The sequence below is a fragment of the Pelodiscus sinensis genome, chromosome 3 (genome assembly GCF_052426305.1).
Source record: "Pelodiscus sinensis isolate ZL-2025 chromosome 3, ASM5242630v1, whole genome shotgun sequence".
Classification (NCBI taxonomy): Eukaryota; Metazoa; Chordata; order Testudines; family Trionychidae; genus Pelodiscus; species Pelodiscus sinensis.
Genome location: NC_143054.1, coordinates 180530435 through 180556844, shown reverse-complemented (window position 1 = coordinate 180556844; position 26410 = coordinate 180530435). Strand labels below are relative to the sequence as shown.

Here is a 26410-nt window from a genome sequence, read left to right as displayed (position 1 = left end):
GAAGAACACTGTGCATTCCAGGTGGCACAGAGGGCTAGCTGCCTCCCTTCCATTCTGCCTGAGGCCCTAACCCTTTTGGGAATGTGGGGCTGCACCCCTCCACCTTTTCCTGGAGCCTGGCAAGTCTGTCTTCCCCCCGACCTCTGCTGGGCACATTCTCAGTGGTGAGAGCATTCAAAAAAGAGCAGTTTAGCTCAGTATTGGCAGACCCAAAAGGAGAGCAGTTGTTTTTTCTGTATGAATCCAAATATACTGAGGAAGTAAAATGCATATAAGATGTTTACAGACCCTACAAAGTTGAAGATCCTACATTCAAAACCTGAAGTACAACTTTTCATGCATTACATGAAAAGAGCAATGATTTTTGTCGGTGTAGAAATAACATGCCTTATGAGGAGGTGTCTTAAGACTGCAACAGACCCTTTCATCTACACTTCTAAAACACTTTACCATAAAACCTCAGAATCACTAACACCAGAGTTACAAACTGACCAGTCAACCTCACCTCATTTTGAACCAGAAGTATGCAGTGAGGCAACAGCAGAGATCATCACCTTGCCGAAACAAAAACAAAATCAACTGCATTAAAAATCTGTGTTAAACATACACTACTAAAAAAGGGGAAAGTTTAAAACAAAAAAGGACCAAGTAAAGAAACTGTTTCTGTGCTTGCTTGATTTAAATTAAGATGGTTACAAACTGCACCTTCTCCTGCACAATAAAGTTTCAAAGCTATATTAAGTCAATGTTCAGTTGTAAACTTTAGAAAGAACAGCCAAAACATTTTGTTCAGCGTTATGAACATTTCACTTATAAATTAGCTTCATTCTTGAGGTGTCTTTCACTCTGAGGTTCTACTGTAGAATTGGTATCCTCATCCTTTCTTATCCACTGTTTGGTAGAAGGATGTACTGCCTAAGCCTTTTCCTTTTCAATTTTACAAGGGTAAAGTGAATCCTTTCTCTCCTCCTAGGGATGATTTACTGTTTTTATATCCCATTTTGAAGACTGTCTGACATAGAGAACACTGACAGAGAAAATTTACTTTACTGTCCCCCACAGCCACAGGGACTCCCAGGTTGGATTTAAAAAATGCTCCAGACATAGATGGCACGCAAGCCTTGAGTTTGAGACACCTGGTTATAGGCCATACTTGCACAATGGGGGCCTCTATCCTGGGAAGCAGTGACTCTGAAAAGATTTAGGGAGCATCAATAATCAACTGCATGTGAGTTCCCAGTGTAATGCTGTGGCCAAGAGGGTTCAGAATAAAGCCTCAAGAATGACTCAAGGATTAGGAAACATGCCTTACAGCGATGGAATCAAGAAACTTACTCCTTAGTTTAACAAAGTGAAGGTTAAGTCTTGATTGCTTCCAAATCTAAGTACCAACATGGGGAAAAAGCCAGCAAGCAAATGGTCTGGTAGCACTTTATAGACTACAAAATATGTAGATGGTATCATGAGTTTTCGTGGGCACAGCCCACTTCTTCATATGACCAGAGTTATGATTAGAAGATAAGGAAACTCGAAATAAATAGGAGAAGGGAAGGGGGTGGGGAAAGAAAGATGTTCTGTCGCCAATCCTCCTACCTCTATACATAAAGTATCAGGAGAAACGGTGCTAAAACTGAGTCGATAAAGATCAAAGTCAGTGGATGGATAAGGCAGGAAAAATACCATTCAGAAAGTAGTTAGCACCTTCAATGATAAAGGTTCCACCACCCCATATCTTAAGTCCATAATTAATTGAATTGAATTTGCATATGTATTGTAATTCCAAGCTTTCCCTGTGGATTTGGCTTGAGGAACTGGCCTGTGACAAGACCACCACCTTCAGATATGTGAGATTATGGTTAGGTAAACAGAAATGTTCTGCCACTGGCTTCTGAGTATTTTCTTTATGTATATCCAATTTGTATCCATTGATTCTTTCACGTAGAGAACGTCCAGTTTGACCAATATACATAGTAGAGGGGCACTGTTGTCATCGGATATACGTATGGTATCCTTCCTGCCTTATCCATCTACTGACTTTGATCTTTAATCATAACTCCGGTCATCTGAAGAAGTGGGCTGTGCCCACGAAAGCTCATGATACCATCTATATGTTTTCTTAGTCTATAAAGTGCTACCAGACCATTTGCTTACTCTATTTTTTTCTGTAATAGACTAACTCGGCTACCCCCTGAAACTCCTCAACATGGGAAAGTAATACTTAATAGGCTATTCAGTCTAGCAGAGAAAGCTATATCATGACCCTGTGCCTGGAAGTTGAAACTATACAAATTCAGACATGAAATGAGGCTTAAATTTTTAACAGTGAGGGTTACTAGCCATTGGAACAATTTAACAAGGGTCATGGTGCATTCTGGATCATGGACAATTTTCAGATTGGGATTAGCTGATTTTCGAAAAGATATCATCTAGAAATTATTTTAGTGAGTTCTATAGTCTGTTATTCAGGAGGTCAGACTAGATAAACACAGTGGTCCCTTCTGTACTTGACATCTATGAATCTATTGGCATCTCTCAAATTTCTCTGAATTTCAACCAGCTCCAATGCCTTCCAAACAACTGGCCTAAACATTTGACTGCTATGGCTAGGTGGAGTGATAGGGAGACAGAAGTGGGAGTCACTTACTTGCAGACTTTAGGTGCCACAGCCCCCCATGTTCCTGCTAATCCCCCAGAGTTGCTTAACTACATATTGAATAGGAAAGTGACCAGATGGAAACTTGCAGAACCACACATGAGCATTCTGTCAGAGGGAGAAAGCAGATATCCAATAGAAGACACTAGAACCATCCAAAAAATAGCTGTAGCTTCTTCCGGGCTCCAAAAAAAAAGTTGGCAACACTTTGTATCGACAATCTCAGAGCTATCTGAAATCTAATAATAGTATGGAGATGAAATCTTTATCCTCAATTAAGAGATCATCTGCCAGTGTAACTGGTGTTTCATATCTTGGTTGGTGCCAATATCGAAAAGAATTTAAGAGATGTGAGGCCACCAGATATTTAGAGTTGCTTTTCAGTAACCTTAACCAGAAAATACACATGAGATATAATCTGGCCAGGTAAAACTGTCAAATGGTAGTTTCATCAGGAGATGTCATACTTCCTTATGAGACACCAGTAAGGGGCAATTTCTATTGATAAAGGACCCAGTTCTTTTGTACAAATCTTTCATTGGTCAATAAGAACATAGTTTCTGATTGGAAACTTTATCTTGTGAATTGTAAGATGAAGTTGAGCCTGACTAGGTAAAATACAGACAAAGAAGGCATAGAATATTTTTTTAATGTAGAACAACAAAACAACCTTAGGACTCTTCAGTTTTGGGAAGTCTCAGACAATACATTTTGTCTTTTGTTCCCATGTATAATCACAAGTGTATCTAATTTGGGTAGAGAACCACATTTCTACAAGTTAACTCTCTGTGGTTGGTGGAATGTTACCCGAGAGAAACTCTGTCCTGGAACTGAGAGCTACCAGGTGGTTTTATTTTTTTTCAACTACTAAGACACTATATTTAAGACAGTGATGTGAAAACAGTCATGTGTTAAATCAACAAATAAGATGTTCAGTCCCAACACTTTTGCAAGGACTTAGTTCTATGGAACTGATACCTAGCTCATCAAGTGCACCTTACATTTGTACCCAGCAAGCACAGGTAATGCACTGAGAATACTGTGGGCACAGACTTCGGCGACAACATGACTAGTGGCTATGCTATGCTATGGAGATTGGACCAACATAGTTATGTTGGCATAAGTATGCTGCCTTAACATTGTAGCATAGATACAACTTATATTAACAGAAGGGTTTTTTTAACATTCGTATGAAAACATCAACTCTCTAAGTGAAGTTAGCTACATTGGTGGAAGCAGTCTTCCATCAACACAGCTGCTTCTATGCCTATTTCAACCAAACTTTTAAGTTTAGAACATGTCTGGGTCTGGAATCAAACCGATAGATCTTCTGTTTAGGAAAAGCCATTTCTCCACAGCCCTCTTGGACTATGTCCTCATTTCTGATTTGTAGCAGGGCTGTATACAAATAGTTAAGCTGAAAGCACCACAATCTCCCATCTTCTTCCTAATTCTTTGCAGTTTTCCACTGATCCTATTGGTGATCAAAAATATGCCGGAAGATAGTAATTGCTCCAGCATCTAGATCAGGGTTTCTCAATCTGGGTACATCTAGACTGTGGGGATTTAACTCCGCCATGTCCAAGGAATGCATTTGCTCTTTCGCAAAAAAAAAAAAAGCCGAAGAGCAAACGTGCTCTTTCGGGGAGCCCTTTGTACCTCGTTCTATGAGAAATAAGAGCTCCTTCGAAAGACAGGGCACCATCTAGAGTGGGCCAAATGGTGGAAAAGCCTCTTCCGGAAACTCAATTGGAAAAAGCTACATAAATTGCAGAGCGCAATTTGCATAGCTTTTTCCGAAAAAAAGTTATAGTGTAGACCTAGCCTCTAACTACTCTCTTCCAGCTAAGCAGTACACATCTACAGGCACTGTGACATCCTCAGTGCAATACAGGTAGTATATAGTGTGGGTGTAGTGCACAATGGTGAATAGGTTAAGAACCACGGGTATATACTGTTTTTCTATATGAATTTTGTGGGATCCTCAATAACTCCTACTGATGTCATTGCACCTGCTGACTCCCAATCGGTAACTTCCACTTCATAGCCTGGATCCTTGGACATTGACTTTCTGATTTGGCATGCTCTGAAGTGCAAAAGATTCTGCTGGAATTTGAAATTTCACTTCACTATGGGTAGTGTATAACAACTTGCCTTCAAGCTCTGCTTATCTGTTACAAATTAATCTATAATCCAGGTATATCTGTGTGCTCTTTCAGTCTGTCATTCACCAATGGACAGTTCTAGAGGTCAGAGTTCATTATTTTCTTCTTCCCAAGCTCTAAGGGGTAAGGATTTTCAGATTAGTCTTAGGTTCAGCAGTACATCATAGAAGATTAATGCCTTTGTTTTTCTGAGGATATTTTCCAGCATTTCAAACTGTTAAAATGATCCTTTGAATGTTTTTAAAATAAGTTTTTGCAAAGAGATATTGTCAATAAATTCTAGAATAAAAAAGTATGTGTGGAAAAGCAGGTGTTGGGTTTAAACTGAGTTATTTCCTCTTAGATAGTTTTATATTGTAGGTGCCTATAGGTATGTTACTCACATGATTTTTCTACCATAGCACCTTCTCTGAATACATTTTAAAATAAGGTAATTTTTGCAGCGCACCTTGTTTCAAACATCCATGATACTGAGTGGAAGGTCTTTCCAAGCTAAGGATATTGAACGCGATCATGCTACTGGCATAATATTGCTTATTTATAATAGTTTTATATATTTGTTTTAATTTTTGAAGGCACACTAAGGGTTGTTAAGTTATTAAAATTACCTTAACTTGATATTAACCGTTTTTTGGATTTACTGTAAGGATTCTAGTACTTTTAAAATAATACTTTGTCAAAGCAATGAAGATGTGTATCCTGTTGTAAGCCAGTGCGTTTGAGAGAATATCTACTTCTGTTTCCAATGAACAGTAAACCAGTTTGGGACCTTGTTCTGAAATATACAGGGCAACTGTCAATGTATGTTAATCTTAAATCTTAACTATCTTGACAGTGTCTCTCTAATTTTTTTCTTTACTTTTTTGCTATATAATGTGGTGATGCTTTGTGGCAGGCACCAGTTACACTACATATTGGGCATGACAGTATCCATTTTTCTCAAATATCCATTTCCTGATTTAACTATATGAAACCATGTTTTGTTTTTCTTAGCAACTGTAAGTGAAGGATGGATTTAGAACTTCTCAGTCCTCACTGTATAAAAACTTGCTATGGGAATCTGGGTGCAAAGTTTTTGAAACAAATGAGATTAATGATTTTCTTATTTTAAAGTGGAGATGTAGACTAGACCAAATTTATGCCTGGTTTAAATGAATGCAGATCCATTGACTTAAGCTTACTTACACCTTCTTATGCAAGTCCTGAATTCAACTCTTTAATTTCGTAGGGAAAAATGTATATTAGTGTCCAGTTGCCCAACAATAACATGGAGTCATTTGATCTAACACATGAAAATCAGTTATTAATGCTATCCTTTTTTCATATCTCCAATTTATACCATTTTTTCTATTTTTTCCCCCAGTATCTGTATATTTGATGTTGTGCTCTGTGGAGTACAAATGTTTTCCTCATTGTCTTTTCAAAATTTTCTTCTGCTTCTAATCCAATGTGTGTCCTTCAGTTAAGACCTATTTTTTTCCATTGTTCAGCTTCTCCTGAAATAGAGCCATTTTCCCAGTGTGCTAAGTCAGTGTCTGAACTAGCATGTAATGTTTTTTATTTAGAAAACTGTTAGGTCATCAGGTAGAAGCTACTTTTGAAGTCTAATGGGCCTTACTATCAGTCTCGGTGATAAGTTGTGCAACATTCTTAGACTGCTTTTTATCTTTACAAGAGAATGTTATTGTAAAAGCGTCAAAATATCCACATGCCCAGTTCACTAGTAAATATACAGGTAAGTTAAAACATTTTTGGTGATAGTTTAAACTACTCAGGGGACTATATTTCCAAAGAATGATGTATTTTAAAATGCATTGGTTTCTTTCATAGTAGGAAACTTAAATCTGTTGTATCTTAAACAAAATGCCTGTATTTCTTACATGTTTAAAATCATAGCAATTTTCAGTATGAACTAAATACTTGCCTTGGGCATATGTATAGTGTATAAAATTGTCATAACATTAAAAAGAATTGTGTATGATTAGTTTATATACCAATCTCAATTGAATTATCTAAAATAACAGTATTGGTGATAATAAAAGAGAAGTTTGTTAAAGAGAAAAGCAAACAAGATAAAAATCTCATACTGTAAAAAAACTGCATAAATGGATCAAGGAATTTGACAGAAAGTTTAATGTGTACATAAGTAGAGGCTGACAGGAACATGCTGTGTGTGTCAAAGGTTCCAGTGATGGAAAACTGAAACATAGTGCTCACTGACCACAGCATGAGCCTTGACACACATTGTAAATAACCCAGAGATATATGACTGCATTAAGCAGTAAACTGAAGTATTAACAGCAGTAAATCTGCAACAACTGAAGTGGCTGACATGCAGGACTTCCACTGATTAATATTTGTAACAGACTAATTAGGAATCTAACCAAGATTACGCATTATAATTCACTGTTATACTATATCAGAGTTTTCTTCTCCTTCCAGAGTCGTATATATAGATACTGGCCTTAATACCATCAAACTAAAAGGAGAAGACTCTTGTGGCCGACAGCATCTAATCACACTGAAGTTAAATGCAAAGGTGAATTGATTTGGAGGAAAATACTTTAAGAAAATGAAACCAAAATGAATGGATTCCTATTTTATATTGAAGTTGATGAACTGGTTTCTTTCCAGGTTTTTTGTGCTTGTCCTTTTATCTTCATATGGTTTGAATAGTAAATATTGTTCTGAAAACTTTAAGACCACCTAAACTCTTACTGCAAAACAGTATAAATATCTTTCGTTAGAAAGTTGTTCACCCTTTTCAAAATCCTTGGCTGTATCTAGACTGGCCAGTTTTTTCGGAAAATCAGCTGTTTTTCCGGAAAAACTTTCCAGCTGTCTACACTGGCCGCTTGAATTTCCGCAAAAAGCACTGATTTCTTACAGTAGGAAGTCAGTGCTTTTACTATGCTGCTCCCGTTCGGGCAAAAGTCCCTTTTGCGCAGAACTTTTGCGCAAAAGAGCCAGTGTAGACAGCTCAGATTTGTTTTCCACAAAAAAGCCCCAATCGCGAAAATGGCGATCGGGGCTTTTTTGCGGAAAAGCGCATCTAGATTGGCCACGGACGCTTTTCCACAAAAAGTGCTTTTAGGGAAAAGCGTCCATGCCAATCTAGATGCTCTGTTCCGAAAATGCTTTTAACGGAAAACTTTTCTGTTAAAAGCATTTCTGGAAAATCATGCCAGTCTAGATGTAGCCCTTCTGTTACAGGCTAAGAACTAGTGTCATTTGGGAAATCTTCATTTTTTGAGTGCTTGGTCATGTTCATTCCAGTGTAGGAGTGCATGTGCTGCATGCAGTGCTGCTGGAAAATTTTTCCTTCAGTTGTCTTCATCGGGACAGCTCTGGAATTGAACCCACATTGCATGGTATAGAGAGACCTGCCGCCCCACAGTGTCCTTGAGTTCCTTTTTATTTATCATGACAGTTGCTGTAACATACTCATCTCTTGTGTCTAAAAAGTCTTACTCTCAGTGGACTTTAAATAAATTGTAAATAATTATCATTAAGTAAGTATACTCCAGTTCAGTGTTTCTTAAAGTGTGAGGCAGTTGCAGGTGTGCCGCAGAGAACGGAGTTCAAAAGGGCAATGCCTGAACAGAGTTCAAAATGGCTGCCCTTAAAAGGGCAATGCTTGCTCTACTGATAAAAGGGCAAACTTTGTTTGTTTGTTTGTTTGTTTTGCTTAACCACTTATTTTTCCCGTCCTTTTTTGTTTGATTGCTTGCTCAACAAGTTTTTTCGGGGGGCTTTTTCTTTTTCGGTCAACAACTTTTCCCTTGGGAATGGCCGCTTTTAAAGGGGAAAGCCTTTTTTTTTTTTTTTTAAATCCTTGGTGTTCCCCATAAAAAAATAATTGTTTGGCATTCCTCAGTCTTAAAAAGTTTAAGAACACTGCTCTAGTTAGTGTTTCCTGCGTCACACTGAGCACTGAGATATGCCTTGGTCCTAGGGTTTCATACAGTGTGTGGTGTGCCACAAACTGGAGCTGGTGAATAAGTCACCTGATAGCTGTCTTAAGTGTTTGCAAGAGGTCCACCTTCAAGAATGGTGCAAGATCTTTCGGGTTTTCAAGCTCAGGACTAAAAAGAACGGGAATAACAGACAATTATATAAGAACGGCCTGGCCATTGATGGACCTAACTTCCATGAATTTAACTAGCTTCTTTTTGAACCCAGTTAAAGTCCTAGTCTCCACAACATCCTCTGGCAAGGAGTTCCATGGTTTGACTGTGCGCTGAGTGAAGAAAAACTTCCTTTTGTTTGTTTGAAACCTGCTGCCTATTAATTTCATTTGGTGACCCCTAGTTCTTTTACTGTGGGAATAAGTAAATAAATTTTCCTTATTCACTTTTTCCGTACCAGTCATGATTTTATAGACCTCTAACCCCTTAGTCTCCTCTTTTCTAAACTGAAAAGTCCAAGTCTTTTTTTAATTTCTCTTCATATGGGACCCGTTCCAAACCCCTAATAATTTTTGTTGCCCTTTTCTGAACCTTTTCCAATGCCAATATATATTTTTTGAGATGAGGCGACCACATCTGTACGTAGTATTCAGCATGTGGGCATACCATGGTTTTATATAGAGGCAATAAGATATTCTCCGTCTTACTCTCTATCCCTGTTTTAATGACTCCTAACATTCTATTTGCTTTTTTGACTGCTGCTGCACACTGAGAGCATGTTTTCAGAGAACTTTCAGAGAATGACTCCAAGATCTTTCTCTTGAGTAGTTGTAGCTAAATTTAGTCCCCATCATATTGTACATATAGTTGGGATTATTTTTTCCAATATGCATTCCTTTACATTTATCATCATTAAATTTCATTTACCATTTTGATGTCCAGTCACTTAGTTGGGTGAGATCTTTTTGAAGCTCTTCACAGTCTGCTTTGTCTTAACTATGTTGAGCAGTTTGGTATCATCTGCAAATTTTCCCACCTCACTGTTTACCCTTTCCTCTAAATCATTTATAAATAAGTTGAATAGGATTGGTCCCAGGACAGACCCTTTCGGGACCGCACTAGTTGTCTCTCTCCACTCTGAAAACTTACCATTTATTCTTACCCTTTGTTTCTTCTCTTTTAACCAGTTATTAATCCACAAAAGGACCTTCCCTCTTATCCCATGACAACTTACTTTATTTAAGAGCCTATGGTGAAGGACCTTGTCAGAGGCTTTCTGGAAATCTAAGTATACTATATCCACTGGATCCCCCTTGTCCACCTGTTTATTGACCCCCTAAAAGAACTCTAGCAGATTAGTAAGGCATGATTTACCTTTACAGAAACCATGGTGACTTTCTCCCAACAAATTATATCCATTCATGTGTCTAACTATTTTATTCTTCACTATAGTTTCAATTAATTTGCCTGGTACTGACATTAGACTTACCGGTCTGTGATTGCCAGGGTCACCTCTACAGCCCTTTTTAAATATTGGTGTCACCTTAGCTATCTTCCAATCATTAGGTACGGAAACCGATTTAAAGATAGGTTGCAAACCACAGTTAATAGTTCTACAATTTCCCATTTGAGTTCTTTCAGAACTCTTGGGTGAACGCCATCTGATCCCGGTGACTAGTTCTCTGTTCCACCTCGGAGCTTCTGTCAGAATTGGCTCTAAGTTCTTCTGACAGACATCTCAGAGGAAAGGTAAAGTGCCATTCTTCTGGCACTGTGAAAGGATTCTGCGCCAATAGCCTGGTGCGCCCATCACTGTTATCTATTACTGATGCACAGGAAACCAGAACGAGCTGCAGGCACCACTGATGATGGTGCCAAAAGGAGAAAAAAAAAAAAGAGGGAGAAAGACTTCCCGATCCTGAGACCTGCAAGCTATAGGGACTCAGAGTGCAAGCTGTGCTGGGCCACTATGAGGTACCAATATGGGCAAGGAGCTCAATGGCACCTTAGAAGGGTGCCATTGAGTCCAGTACCAATGAATTCCTTACCTAGGGAGAGCCATTGTGGCACATAGGCCCTGGCCGTTGCAGGGCCAATTGTTTGTTGCAGGTCCAGCACCATGGGATGCCTTGGCACCAAAACAGATGGCTTTGAAGGAAAGCCCATAATGATGGTATGGCACCGCTGTCCTTTGTGGCACACCTTTCTGGTGCCAGTCAGCACTCCACCACTATGGTTGCCCAGGAGTAAGTCCTCCAGCTTGGTTTCTGGTTCTTACCAGAGATGCCTGGCATAGGATAGGGGCTAAAAGAACAGATCTCTGTCCCAACCCTCATTTGCCCAGACATTTCCCCCTCTAGAGACTCGGCAGGGCCCAAAGAGACCTTTTGAGGATATGCATGAGGACAGTATACTAAGAAAGCCGCCTGATCCTATTTCCCATATGTCTCTGTACAGATTGTTCCACTCCTACAGGGCATGGACTTGCATTTCCATGGGTTGTTGGGGATTGCACATGGTGGCAGTGTGATATACCCTGCAATTCAGTTGTTTTCCATCCTTCTTCTCCTCCCTTCCTGTGCTCTTCGGAGACCCTTTTCATGAGAGACTTCTAGCTCAGGAGGTGCAGTTGCTTCTTAGGCATGAGGAATGAAGGAGGTTCCAACAGAGCTAAAGAACTGGTGGTTCCACTCCCCTGACTTTCTGATCCCAAAGACCAATGGTTACCTCAGACCAATCTTGGATCTGTGAAACTTCAACAGATTTATGAAAAAGCTGAAGTTTGCATGGTCTCTTTAGCCTCGATTATCCTCTCTCTGGATCCAGAAGACTGATATGCCACCCACCCTTGACTTAGTATGCTTATTTTCACATTGCTATATTTCAACGTCTCAGACAGTACATTATGTTTGTGGTCTACCAAAAATCTTATTCATAAACAGAGCTACACTTTAGTCTGTCAACAGCTCCCCAGGTATTCATGAAGTGCATGGTAGCCTTCCTGAGAAGGAGAGGGGTACAAATATACTCCTACCTGGACCACTGGCTGATCGAAGGTTGATCCAGAGATGAGATGGAGGTGAATGTCAACTAGGTACAGTCAGTGTTCTAGGATCTGAGACAATTGACAAATATGCAGAAATCAACTCTTTTTTTCCTCAGTTCGGAGAATAGAATTCATAAGGGTGATCCTTGGCTTGAACTGCGTCAGAGTGATTTTCCTGAAGAGTCACCTTATAACTGTAAAGACACTCATGTGAAATCTGAGGATTCACCCTCTCGCAACAGTGAGGAACTGCTTAAAATCTTCTGGAACTCTCATGTCTAATTCACCTTGTCTTGGCTGGCATTGGTATATATGCTAGACTGACACCATCTGAACAAGGTTATCTGTTGTCCACCATCAGTGATTTTTTTCTCCTCTATGGTAGTGGCTGGATTCAGAGATGTTGAGTGCAGGCATTCCCTTTTCAAGAATCACACTTATGATATCCCTGATCACGGATGCTTTAGAGATGGGTTGGGGAGCTCGCTGGGGACCCTCAGGACTAAGAATCTCTGGTCATCAGAGGAGTTAGAGCTTGTATAGCAATGTAAGAGACCTAAGGGCAGTACACGTAGCCTGCCAAGTGTTCCCACACCACCTGGAAGGCAGTTTGCATAGTGGTCCTCCCAGACAACATTACAACAAGGTTTTACGTAAATACGCAAGGGGAACCCTTTTCATTTCCACTATGTTAGGAGGCTCTGTTCTTATAGGACTTTGGTATTGCCCATTCCATTCACCTGGAAGCCTTGTAATTACTAAGTTTGCAAAATGAGTTCATGGACCATCTCAGCAAACCTTTTTCCAACCATCAGTAGTTTATTTGTCCAGATATCTTGAAATGGATCTATTTGTACCAAGGCACAACAGGAAGTACCCTCAGTTCTGTTCCTTCCTAGGACACAGTCCAGGTTCACTTACAGATTCTTTTTCCTTCATTGGATAGGATGACTCTTCTATAAAGTCTCTTCCACTCCTCTCGTTCACACCAAAACTTAAGGTCCAGCTTAACATCAGAAGGAATGGAATGCAACTGATGCTCATAGCTCTGGCCTGCTTATGGTTCACCACTCTGCTGGACCTCTCAGTGGACAGACCAGTCAGCCTGCCCACTGTTCCCAGACTTGATCTCTTGGAATTATGGTCACCTCTTCTACCTAAACCTCAAATTTCTTCACCTGAGAGCATTGAAACTCCATGGCTGAACGCGGAAGAGTGATCTTATTTAGCATTTGTTTGTGATGTGTACTTGGGGAGCATAAAGCTGTTGACTAAAGCCACTTGCTTGGCAAAATGGAAGAGATTCTGTCTAGTTGTTTTTGATGCATAAAGGTGTTTTACCTACTGAGTTCTCGCTGTATTTTGCCCTTGGATGAGTGGGTGGCTGATCAGTATTTTTAAACTCAATCTGTGGCCACTTCATGAAGAAGTTGGAACAACTATATTCACATGCATGGGATCTTAAATTAGTTCTGATGAGGTTGATGGGGCCCCTGTTTCAGTCATTGACAAGGTGCTCATTGCTCTGTCCTGGAAAGTGGCTTTCCTCATTGCCATCACCTCTGAGCTCCCATACACAATGTTCTTCAAGGACAAGTTGCAGCTGTGGCCACGCCCATCCTTTTTTCCAAAGGTGATCTCACAATTTCATAATAATCTGGACATTTCCCCCTCAGTTTTCTGTCCTAAGACATATGGAAGCAGGGAAAAAGAGAGGCTTCAGTCGCTGGATGAGAGACGTGCTTTCCATAGAGAGATTGTACCAAGCACTTTTAGAAAGATCACCAAATTGTTTATAGCCATTGTGGATGGGTGAAAGAGAGTCTAATCTTGGTCTAGGGAATCTCATCCTGGATCACGTTGTGTATTCTCACTTGTTATGACCTGACAAATGTACCAGCTCATCATTTAACAGCTTACTCTGAGAGCTCAGGTGTCATCAATGGCATTTGTGACACAGGTACCAATTTGGAATGTCCGCAGAGTGGCAACCTTGTCCTTGATCCACATGTTCACATCAGATTACCCATCAAGCCAGAGATGATGTGGTTTTTGGCCAAGTGGTGTTGCATTCAGCATATCAATGAACTCCAAGTTCTCACCTGCTTAACTACTTTGAAGTCCCCTACATTGGAATGGACATTAGCAAGCACTTTAAAAAAATGGTTCTGACTTTTCAGCAAGCGTTCTTCAAGATGTGTTGCTCATGTTCATTCCAGACCCCATTTATCTACCTCACTGTTGGAGCTGCTGGCAAAAACAAACTAAGGAGGCAGTGGGCGGCTGATTGATATTAGCCACCCACCTATATATTGTCATGAAGGCATGACTCCAAGGGACCCCAGATCTGATCTGATGGATACTATTGAGGGAAAATTTTTCTAGCAACTGGCTATGCAAACTGTGTGCACACCTACATTGGAATAGACGCAGGAGAAATGCATCTCAGAGGACAGTTATAGCCATTGTTTTTCATAATCACTCAGACTAAGCTTGTAATGGGTGTCAAAGAATGTTATGTTGAGTACTGTGTACAGATGTGGTCTCCTCACCTCAAAAAAAGATATTTTGGCCTTGGAAAGGGTTCAGAAAAGGGCAACTAAAATGATTAGGGGTTTGGAACGGGACCCATATGAGGAGAGGTTAAAGCGACTGAGACTTTTCAGTTTAGAAAAGAGGAGACTGAGGGGGGATATGATAGAGGTATATAAAATCATGAGTGGTGTGGAGAGGTACGATAAAGAAAAGTTATTTATTAGTTCCCTAAATAGAAGAACTAGAGGACACCAAATGAGATTAATGGGTAGCAGGTTTAAAACTAATAAAAGAAAGTTCTTCTTCTCACAGCGTGTAGTCAACCTGTGGAACTCCTTGCCAAAGGAGGCTGTGAAGGCTAGGACTATAATAGAGTTTAAAGAGAAGCTAGATAATTTCTTGGAGGTTAGGTCCATAAAAGGTTATTAGCCAGGGGACAGAATTGGTGTCCCTAGCCTCTGTTTGTCAGAGGCTGGAGAGGGATGGCAGGAGACAAATCGCTTGATCATTGTCTTCGGTCCACCCTCTCTGGGGCACCTGGTGCTGGCCACTGTCGGTAGACAGGATACTGGGCTAGATGGACCTTTGGTCTGACCCAGTACGGCCGTTCCTATGTTATGTTCTTATGTTATGTTACATAGTTTCTTCAGCCATTTACTGTGTAATGTGTGGAGATGAAAAGTAGATATGGCAGAGTATAGTGGTGTCTTTGGGTAAAAAACAATTCAAAGTTCCTAGGCTAAATAATTGGCCTGCTTTGACCATAGAGATTGCATGCAAATTCTATCTTGCATCATGAGCTTAGCTATAGATTTACCAAATAACTTAAATTGACTAGATTAAGTGTACACACACTCCCTTCTTTGGTATTCTTTAAGTATGACATTTTGATATTGAAGACCACATTTTAGCTCCTTTATTGGCAGGTGCACCTTATCTATGGTACTGTATGGTTACTTTGAAGATCAAGGGCATCATGTTAATTGCACTACTGAGTATCTGATTACTTTTATGCACTTTTTTTAATACAGAGGTTTTAAAATCTCTGAGACTTTTAGTAGTAAAAGGAAACTTTAGCATTTCAGTAGTTTCATTTGCTAGTAGCTGAAAACATAGTGTAATCACATCATATTATGCCAGTTGTCTATTGTAACTCGTAGTCATCAATCAAAACTTTTTCGGATGATTATAGTGGTGAAATGATCAATTGTGTTTGTCCTTTTAAAATGTGCCTGACATTTAAACTTGCCATAAAAGAAAATTAATATATAAAGCATAGTTGGTAACATAGGAATTTTGATTTTTCACTAGTACACATATTAAACGCATTGAAAAATAATGCTGATTAAGTTATTTAAGGAAAGCTTTGTGATAAACATTCACATAATCCTCTTTGAGAAATTATTTAAAAAATTCTGTTTAATTTTTGCTATGTTGTTTCAATTGGGTTAAAAGTTGTTTGCCTTGTATTTGTTCCTTGAGTACATACTCCCAGTTCTCTCCTGTGATCTATCAAAATGTTTTTAGCTGTCCAATCTTGTCCTGTTTGGAGAACACACGAAGAAATGATTTCATGAGCTCCATTTTGTGCTCATCCCCATTAAATATTGATTATGTAAATAACTGAATTAACTTACCATGTTGCAGAAGAAATTGTATAAAGTGTAAGATGAAAATCTTCCAACACTTCTCTTTCTTTCTGTCTGTCTGTCTGTCTCTCTCTCTCTCTCTCTCCCCTCCCCTCCCCTCCCCTCCCCTCCCCTCTCTCCACATCATAATCTTTGTTTGCACAAACTTTATTTGAATTAGCAATCTCTCTTTATACTCCATTTCCCTCAACTACTATTTTCTTTTGCTGTTTTCATTTGTAAGTACGATGGGTTACCCAAAAGGTGGTAACTAGATTGATGGACGTATTCTTTTGTCAATCCGAACTTTGTTCAGTGAGACTTAGGTGGCTTTAACTATTGTGCTCAGTGAGGTAGATTTTTCACACCCATGATGGACCTAATCAAACTGACCTAATTTTTCAGTGCAGACCAGACCTTATACTTTTTCAGGTTCAGAAACTGCTGCCTTTCTCAAATAAGAATTTGTTTGAAGGGTTGGAGTGGGGGTTTAGGATAGGAAATTGGAAAACATTTTCTTTTCTGAGGAGAAAAGGGAGAAAGGCAGAATGCAAATGAAACCAGACTTTTGCTGGTAAGAAAAATGATTTATTAAGAGCTTGGGGGCTCAGTTTAATTTAGCTTTGAAGACTTAACATAATTGCCAGTATGTGTTGGTTTTCTGTGTTGGGGATCTTTGGGCTCAGGGGGGGTCAGTAACACAGAGATCAGGATACTTAGAGAACTGTTCTCCTTCATCAATTGTAAATTGATATCTAAGTAATAGATTTTAAACAGCAGCAGAAAATAATTTTCAGAAGACCTAGAGTGTATACTTACATGAGTATTCAGTACTTGGGATTTTATGACATGAGAGTCATACAGGACTGAGCTGGATTACTTTAATAATCTTTAAAACAACTAGAAATTATACAATTTTGTGTCTGGTGTTTTTGGATTAAGATTAGAAGGGTGAAATTTTCAAGGGACGACTTCTAATGTAGATGGCTAAGGAGATGTGTATTAAATGTTTTTGCATAAGGTTACCAAGTGTCTTAGCAGAAATCCCTAAATATTTTCTTGTTCATCTGTTTTACAGTTAGGAAAAAGACCTCAAATTCATCCAAGCTCATTATCAGATAAACTGATGATTTCTAAAATATAATATCCTCTCCTGAAAAAACATTTTTAGTTAATATCTACAATAAACCAGATAGCCATTTAAGTAAATATATGACAAACTAGTTCACAGGATATTTTATGTTATTGAAAGGTAGAATGTTGAGAACGAAGTATATAAAGGCACTAGAACTGAACCTGTGGTTTCTATTTGGAAGATGGAGTATAGTTTACTAAAAAACTCTGCACCGAAACTTGTAATAAATAATTAGTATATGCTATATCCCTTTTTCTACCCCTTATCTCTCTTTTTGAAGGTTGCACTCCCCTTTGTCAGGAAGTCTTATGTATTTGCAAATCACTTACCTGGCACATGTTAGCACAAAGCTAGATCCTAATCTTGTGTTACAGAACTTGATCTGGTTCTGTTGAAATGATAGGCCTTATGTCCCTTATTTACCTTTCAGGCATCTGGGTACATTTAAAAAGTTCTAGATAACTAAATGTAGTCAGATGAGTCTTTTTTTTCTTTTTCTGACAATATTTGCTTTAGTTGATCTTACTCAAAACTTACTTAGTAATTTGCATATTTAATTTATATTTCAGAGATGCATTTCTGAGTACAAAACAGGCCTCTTCTGAATAAAGCATTGAAAATATTGGTTTGCTTTCTGTCAATTTTTATTTTCTGTTCTGTTATGGGCTGATGGGTGGATAACAGGAAGTAGATTATCTACTTGATGTTGCAAATCTTGAGAAATTCTGGAGTGTCAAAGCAAGGATTCTATCCTTAAGGCAGATTCTGATGGGGATTCTTTTGGCAGTACTTTGTGGTAGGTTGTTTGTGGCTCCAAATATATTTACATATTAATCATTAGGCAAATACTCAAACTCAGTTAAAGTTTTTCTAAATAGTAATTTAATTTGACTTGTAATATAAGGTGGTAGAGCTATCAAACATTTAAAAAGTTAATTGTGAGATTAAAATATGGCAATCACAGTTTTAATCACGCTGTCAATAGAATACCATTTATTTAAATATTTTGGATGTCTACATTTTAAAATCTGATTTCAGTTATATACCGAATACAAGTGCAAATGTTCACTTTATTTTTATTAAAAATATTTGCACTATAGAATAGATAAACCAAAATAAATAGTGGGTTTTTTTTAGTTCACCTCTTACAAGAACCCCATAAATATAAATAAACATGTTTGTCTTAGTGATTGGCTGAACAAGAAGTAGGACTGAGTAGACTTGAAAATTAAATGTTTATTGTTTGTGTGATTTTTAAAACCGTGATTAATCACAATTAATTTATCGTGAGTTAATTGTTTTGTGATTAACAGCCACATCCTCCGATGTGGTGATATCTAACTTGTATGTACTATTTATAAATGTAACTTAGTGTAATTGAATTTGTGTTCTTTCATTTTGACTAGTTCTATAGCTGCTGGATCCCTTTAATTTAATTTTATATAGCACCTCATCCTGAAAGATACCAACGTGTACTCCTAAGTGATGTTCATTGAAAACAATGGTTCTGTTTAGTAGAAGTGTAGAGGATAGCGGCTGATCATTTGTGGTACACAAAATGCAACCTGAAACTGAAAGGTGAGAAAAGTTTGCCATGACACATGGGCAAAAAATACCATGGGTGTGTGTTAGTTTAAGTTCTCATATAGTAAGTAGAAACCCAGTTTTTACCACTGCATCTGAAAGACCCCTGAAAAATGCATAGAATTAATTTTACTTACCTATAAAGGAGGAAGGGATCAATTAACTAATACTGCTGGGTGGTTTTTTGAGTGCTTGTTCATGTTCATTCCAATTAGGTGTATGTGCATGGATTCCAAAGATTTTTCCCTTAATAGTACCCGTTGGGTCAGCCAGGGAACCTCCTGGAGTGGCGCTGCTATGTTGGCGCATATATACCCCTGCTGGCCCTACACCGCCTCAGTTCCTTCTTACCACCCGTGATGGTAGCTGGGTGCTGACTACATTGTTAGTTCCTATCCTTAGTGCATGTACATAGTTCTTCTTTACCTTTTAAGTAGTTTAGCAATTAGTTTAGATTGTGCTGGTAGTTTAGATAAGACAAGGGAGTCATTGTCCCTCTTAGCCTCTTCCTGGCTGGGGAGGGGATGCCCCGGCCATAGGGGTTCAAGCTGTGTGTGAAGTGCCTGAAGCCTATGCCCTGTGACAACCTGTATGACTCTTGCTTAAAATGTCTGGGAGAGGGCCATTGTACAGAAAATTGCCACATTTGCAAGAGTTTCAAGTAGAGGACAAAGCGTTGGCATACCAGACGTTCCATTCCCAGCTGGAGGACAGGATGATTTCCATGTTGACTGACAACCATATTATATCAACAGACAGGTGGAGCTCAATCCTCTCCCCTTTGCAAGGAAGCCCTATGTCTGTGGGAGTTGTGTATCGCCCAGAATATCCATCTCAGGGTGAACTACCTTCCAGGGACTACCAATATTCTGGTGGACAAGCTCAGCAGGTCCATCAGACCACATATCATAGCAGAGTTTTTTTCTGGGAGTGGGGCTATCCCCATCTGAACCTGTTTGCCACATGAGGGAACACCCAGTGCCAAAGCTATTGCTTGTACATGGGCTAAGGGCAGGAGTCTCAAGGAGATGTCCTGCACATTCAGTGGTCTTAGGAGCTATTGTATGCATTCCCCCCATACATCTGATTCACAAGGTCCTACTCAACATCAGGAGGCTCGGGGCAATGCCCATTATGGTACGTACCTCGGCAGCACTGGTTTACCACTCTGTTAGACCTGGCAGTGGAAGATCCAGTGATACTGCTGCTGGTTCCAGACCTGATTGCTCAGGACCTAGGGGAAGGGAAGCTATGCCACCCAAACCTGTTGGCCCTCTACTCTTAGAACCTTCGTGGTTAACGGGGGCGGAACTCTTGGCCACGTGCTCACTGAAGCACCTATCATTGAAGATGGCATTCTTGATTTCAATCCCCTCATCCAAGAGAATTTCAGAGTTGAGTGCCCTTATATCAAAGCTTTATTTAAGGACTAGGTTAGGCAATGTCCCCATCCGGCTTTCCTCCCTAAGGTAGTCTCACATTTCATATGTCCCAAGACATTTACCTACTGGTTTTCTTCCCGAAACCCCACTCCACACCTAGGCTATGTTTAGACTGCAAGCCTCTTTCGAACGAGGCTCTTTCGAAAGATAAGCCTCTTTTCGAAAGATACTTTCGAAAGAGCCTCTTTCGAAAGAGAGCGTCTAGACTGCACGCGGCACTTTCGAAAAAGCAAGCCGCTTTTTCGAAAGAAAGCACCCAGTGAGTCTGGATGCTCTCTGTCGAAGAAGCCCTATTTACATTCAAGAACGCCTTCTTTCGAAAGAGCACTTTCGAAAGAAGGCATTCTTCCTCATGAAATGAGGTTTACCGCCGTCGAAAGAAAAGCTGCGTTCTTTCGATTTAATTTCGAAAGAACGCGGCTGCAGTCTAGACGCAGGTGAAGTTTTTTCGGAAAAAGGCTACTTTTTCCGAAAAAACCCCTGAGTCTGGACACAGCCCTAGAGAGCAGGCTCTACACTCTCTAGATGTTAGACGGGCACTAGCATTTTATATAGAAAGGACAAGAGAGTTCCATAGATCTCCACAACTTTTTATTTCCCTAGCAGAGAGGATGAAGGGTTCACCGGTATCAGCCCAATGCTTTTATCCTCCTGGGTCACTTCCTGCATTAGAGCTTGTTATGACTTTGCAAGTAGTCCTGCGCCCCTGCTGACGCCTCATTCCACGAGAGCACAGGCGTCGTCCCAGTGTTTATTCACACAGGTGCCCATTCTTGACACTTGTAGAGCAGCTACATGGTTCTCTGCACATGTTTTCTTAACACTACACAATTGTTCAGCAAGCCAGGGGAGATGCAGCCTTTGGGAGGGCTGTGCTGCAGTCTATTGTGAATTAGGTGTTGATAGGCCCCGACCCGACCTCCTAGGATACTGCTAGGGAGTCACCTAATTTTATTTTAACTTGTGGTCCCAAGATTGATGCTTAGTCCTCAGCATAGAAAACTTGTGTTGGCATAGTTCATCACTTCAGGTATTGTGATAAAATTTCTTACCCTTCTAGGACAGCAAATGTACTTTGAGGCAAGCAATGAAATATTTAATGAAAAATGTAATGTCAAATTGCTAGGATAAATGGCAAAATAGATTGCTTCTGCAGGTGAAAGAACCCTGCAAATATTTCTTGCCCAGTTGTTTCAGTTCCCTTTCCCCTTGTTCATTTTTTAATTTATCCTGAAGACATGACTGAGACTGAAACCAGTGTGATTAAAATGGAAAAAGGCAAAAGCTTATTGAAGCTATAAGTTTATTTTAAAAAGTGGAAATCCTGTAAGGAACTTATCTGACGTAGTTAAACAGAAAAGCTAATTGCAAATTTAAACAACAAAGGGATACATACTTTTTAATTTTTTAATAAAAAGTATAGCACAAATCTGTCAGTAGTCCACTAGACTGTAAGGAGAATCATCAAAGAGGATATAATTCTTCAAGTGTTCATGTGCATTCCAATCAGGTATGTGCACATGCCCAGTAGCTGGAAGACTCTTCTCCCCTAGCAATTAGCTGTATGGTTGGTCTGGTTGCCTGGAGTGGGGCTTTCATTGCACCTAATATAGAGACCTTCTGACCAGCCCCTTTCTCAGTTCTTTCTTACCGCTGGTGATGGTTAATTGGAACATCCCTATGCTCTTGTCTCAAAGTGCACTAGCAGTTAGTTTCATCATTTTTGTAATAAGTTGAGTAGTTAAATATGGCTCCTAGGGGGGAGCATCTCCTCTTTCGAGTCCCCGATACCAGAACGTGGCTAGATTGCTTGGCTTCAAAGCCTGTGGGAAGTGCATGCCCAAGAGCGATTCTCACGGGCCTTGAATCTTAAAGGACAGAGTTTAGTGTGTAAAGGGTATTTTGATGGAGGTGGATCTTCAACTACAGTCTGAGCATGCGTTCTTCAGATCCTGCACCAAGCACCTCATCTTCAGGTGCAGAGTACTTGGCACTATTGGTTTGCCGAGCGCTGAACAAGGAAGAGACTTCCCAGCACCGTGTGGGCATCGTTCGAGACCCCCAGGCAATGTGCAGGCACCGATTCCTATCCCCACTGTCTCAGAAAAAGAAAAGACCAGACAGGGATTGATCTCCCACCTCAAAACATGGGGAGTCAGCTACTGTGAGACCTGAACTGGACTACACCACTGCAGCCTCACCAATTCTGGAGGTCATGTAGACTCCCACCAGCACAAAGTTGGAGAATCTGAACCCCGCTCTGTCTCCACGTCAGAACAGGGAGTTACAATGTCCATTGATGCCAGAGGCATTCCATGTCATGCAGGAACTCCCACACATCATGGCGCTGTTCTCTTCACCCAAGGTGTAAGAGGTCGCTGATATGGATCGCTGCCCATCCTTCATCCTTTGGGAAGCCAGCAATGATGACCTACTCCTTGACACTGAGACACCATGATGTCATGCTGGGCTTACGCTCAGCAGCCTTGGTGCTCACAAAGCCCCAGCTAGGACCTTCAGTGCCCAGGAGTATGGCACTTCTATGGTCCTTGGTGTCAGATGCCTCAGAGTTGGAGTCCAAGACTATCAGTCCAGCAGGAGCAGGAAATCATCTTCATCTTAGGGCCGCTCTTCTCACCTGCCACCATGGCCTGTGCAGTGGTAGTCGGCGATGCAATGGCCTTTTTAAGCTCCCTTGGCTACCTCCGGGGTCATGGTCCTCCACTCCCCACTCCAAGTCAACATCGGTGGCTTTAGCTTCATTCACCCCAGCTTCTGCACTGCCTCCACCATCAGCCTTAATTCCAGCTTCCCTGCTGGTGGATACTGGTGCGCTGACTCTTGCACTGATGCAGACAAGGGCACTCTGATGATGATTCTGGCACAGTTGACGGGGTCTTCGGCACCAATTGTGGAAACTCTGGCACAGGTGATCCTGCTATCGACATTGAGGCCGACACAGTTGATTGCAGCACTTGAAGTGGTTCCTCCTTCGCTTTGTATTGATACTGAGAATACTGTCATGTCTATGGGAGTTGATTTCTTTCCATGTTTCCCCAGTACTAACTAATGATTTACCATTGGAGGGAGGGTGTGTGACGGCTTGCATGGGTGCGAACACCCCACCCTCCGCCCCCCCGGAGGGGAGGCGGGGGGGGGGGGGGTTCAGCGGACCCGCCATCTAGGGTCCCCCGTGGAGGGGCCCACAGTTTGAGTGCGATCACCCGGCCGCGAGCCCTGACCGGGGATCTGCGTACTCGCGTTCCCGACTCCTCTCTGGCAGCCCCAGGGTACTAGTCTGTCCGGGTGCTCGGGCGAGGGGACGGGGTCGCCCCCGGCAGCCTGTCCGTGGGCAAGGTCCTCGCCGGGGCGAAAGGAGGGTAAGGGCCTTGGCCCCTGGGGCCTTGAGGCCCCCTTCTCGCCTTCTACTGTACTTTGCGTTGTTCACCCCCGCGGGGGGGGGGGTGATGCGTGCTGGGGTTTCGAGGTGGGGAGGAGATGTGGGGGACCCGGGCGCGCCCTGTCCACCGGGTCCCAGCCCGGGGCCCTAAGTGGGGGAACAATAGCGACGTTCCTCCCACGACAGGTGGGGTCTATCCCCGTAACGCACCTGTCCACGGGCGCCAGAAGGACCCCGCCCCGGGCTCCTTCCACTCCCCGCTGCCCTCTGCCTCGTCGGGGGGGGCCCCGTAGTCGCTTACCCCGCCCGAAGCGTCGGTCTCGTCCCGCGGCCGTCGTGGGGGTTCGGGTTTGCTCCTCCTGCTCCTCCAACGAGGGGCGGGGCTCCCCCTGGCAGCTCTGGCGGCGGCAGCTCCTCCGAATGCCGCCCCTACCTGCTCCGCCCGGCCGCTTTTCAAGCGGCCCGGGCGAGGACGCTGGGGGCGTCAGTTCCGCCCCCTGGGCGTCCTGGCGCTCCCTGATGTCACGGCCGGGGCGTGCCGCCCCGACGCCAGACCTGCGCGGCTCAGCTCGAGCGGCGCGCCGTTCGGGCTCCCCGCACCTCGGGCGCTCCCGGCCCCTCCTTCCCTGACGCGGGGCTGGCCGCTCCTCCTCCGGCGGGGTCTCCCCCCGGGTCCGTTCTCCCCCGCTCCTGGGGCTGCCTGCCGGCCCGCCCGGCAGCCTGAAGGGGGCGCCGCCGGCTCCGGCTCTACTGCGGACCTGCGGGGGTCTGTCACAGGGTGGCCGTACAAAAGTCCCACTTCAGAGACCCTTCAGGAGTGGGTGGTAGGAAGCAACCATCCCTTGTGGGAATGTAATCCCCTAATGAAATGATAGTGGATACAGCAACTTCTCAGGATGGTTGCTCAGGGGCTAGGCATACAGGCAGAGGAAGTACCTGAGGATATAGACCCAATGGTTGACATCCTCACTCCTTTGGGTCCTACTCATGTTGCCCTTCCACTGATAAAGGCCATCTTGGAAATACAAAGTCACTGTAGAAAAACCTGGCCTCGGTGCCCCACACTAAGTACAATGAATGATGCTATTTTGTGTCATCTTGGGCCAATGAGCACCTTTATTCCCACCCTCCCCCTGATTTGCCAGTGGCTAATACAGCAAACCAGCAAGAATATCAGGGCTTCCAAGGTCCATCTTCCAAACAAAACAACAACAAAAACAAAAATAGGGACGCAAAGTGTCTCTACCTTTATGGGCTTAAAGTTTACTCCTTTGGTGGCTTGCAATTTCACAATTTGAACAAGCAGGACATCATAAGTGAATATTTCTACAATGCATCATCATTGATGGCAAAATTTACAGAATTGCTACTTCAAGATTCCTGAGCTGAATTTTCAGCTCTGGTGGAAGAAGGCAAGCTGATCTCCAGGGTGTCTCTACAAGTGACCCTGAATGCAACTAATGTGGCTACTTGTGTCATGGTCACAGTTATTGCCTTCAGAAGGGGCTCATGGTTACAGATTTTGGCCCTCCTGCGTGAGGTCCAACAAATAATTCAGGACCTCCCCTTTGAAAAACCATTGCTCTTATAAAACAAAAACAAAAAAATGCATAAGCAATTATACAGCCTTAAGGACCCGAGACTGACCCTAAAGTCCTTGGGTATCCACGCTGCTGTGACAGAGGAAATATTTTACTCCTTGCCCTCTCCCACACCATGCCAGTTGCAAAACTGACAGGATGGCCATCACAGACAAAGTGGAAGTGGTAGGAGAAACAGTCATCTGGCTAGGGCTCAGGCCAGCAAAAGCCTTTATTTGGACCATAAACAAGCCTTTTGGAGGTGCAATGGAGGACAGTGCAATAGTCCTGAAGCTGGATCCACTCCACCTTCTTGTCCTGACAGCCTCCTTTCTAATGTGAATGGTTCCATATTACATTGGACTGGTGGGGGCTTCGCACAGTTGTCCGCCTGCCATTCCACCCCACTTCCCTGTCCCTCTTCAGGAACCCTTCTCATGCACCTCTCTTTATCCAGGAGGTGCAGTTGCTCCTTGTTCAGGCCCACAGGGTGAGGGTTTTTACTTACAGTATTTCCTAATAGTGAAAGCCAGGAGTGGGCTCAGACCTGTTTTGCAGTTGCGTAAGCTTAACAAGTTCATATTGTAGATGTTACATATGGTCACCCTGGCCTCTCTTATTCCCTTACTGGCTCAGGCAGACTGGTTTGCTGCCCTTGATTTGAAAGACACTTATTTACATGTTGCCATTTATCCACCATACAGAAGGTATCTCAGGTTCATGGTAACAACAGTGCCCATTACTGATTTCCAGACTTGCTGTTCAGCCTATCGACAGCACAAAAAGTATTCACCAAACCTGTGGTGGTAGTCCGTACCTTGATGACTGGCTGATCGAGGGTTGCTCCAACCTAAGTTGATGCCCGCCTCATATTTATCATAGCCACCTTCAACAGTCTTGGTCTCTTCATAAACGATTCCAAATTCACTCTGTCCCATGTCCAGAGGATAGTTTGGGTGAATGATGCTAGACTCCAAACAGACCAGAGCATTCCTTCCAGAAACCAGCCTCCAGGCCCTGACTGAGATTATTCTTGGCTCAGGCAGTTCTCCATCACAACGGCAAGGAACTGCATGAAATAGCTGGGCCATACGACAGCGTGGACATTCGTGTTGCAATATGCCAAATCCTGACTCAGACCTCTTCAGTCTTAACTGGCATCTGTGTACGGATCAGGCAGGGAGTTTGGACAGGGTGGTAACCCTACTTCACTTGGTGCTCGATTCCATCCTATGGTGGCTGTATCTCCATGTGTTTGCTCAGGAGTCCCCTTTGCTGCCTGACAACCATCATTTTCTTCAGTGACAGATGCATCAAACTTTGGTTGGGGAGGT

At 42.1% G+C, this 26410-nt stretch overlaps 1 protein-coding gene across 3 annotated transcripts in view; it reads left to right on the top strand.

Annotated features, from left to right (window-relative positions):
• The window catches only part of FANCL (FA complementation group L), a 79633-nt gene that overhangs the window by 16765 nt on the left and 36458 nt on the right, over positions 1 to 26410 (top strand). For all 3 annotated transcript variants that reach the window (XM_089777520.1, XM_089777519.1, XM_075925523.2), the window contains exon 6: positions 7261 to 7357. In XM_089777520.1, coding sequence (XP_089633646.1) covers positions 7261 to 7357 — 97 coding nt within the window. The remainder of the gene's footprint in view (positions 1 to 7260; positions 7358 to 26410) is intronic.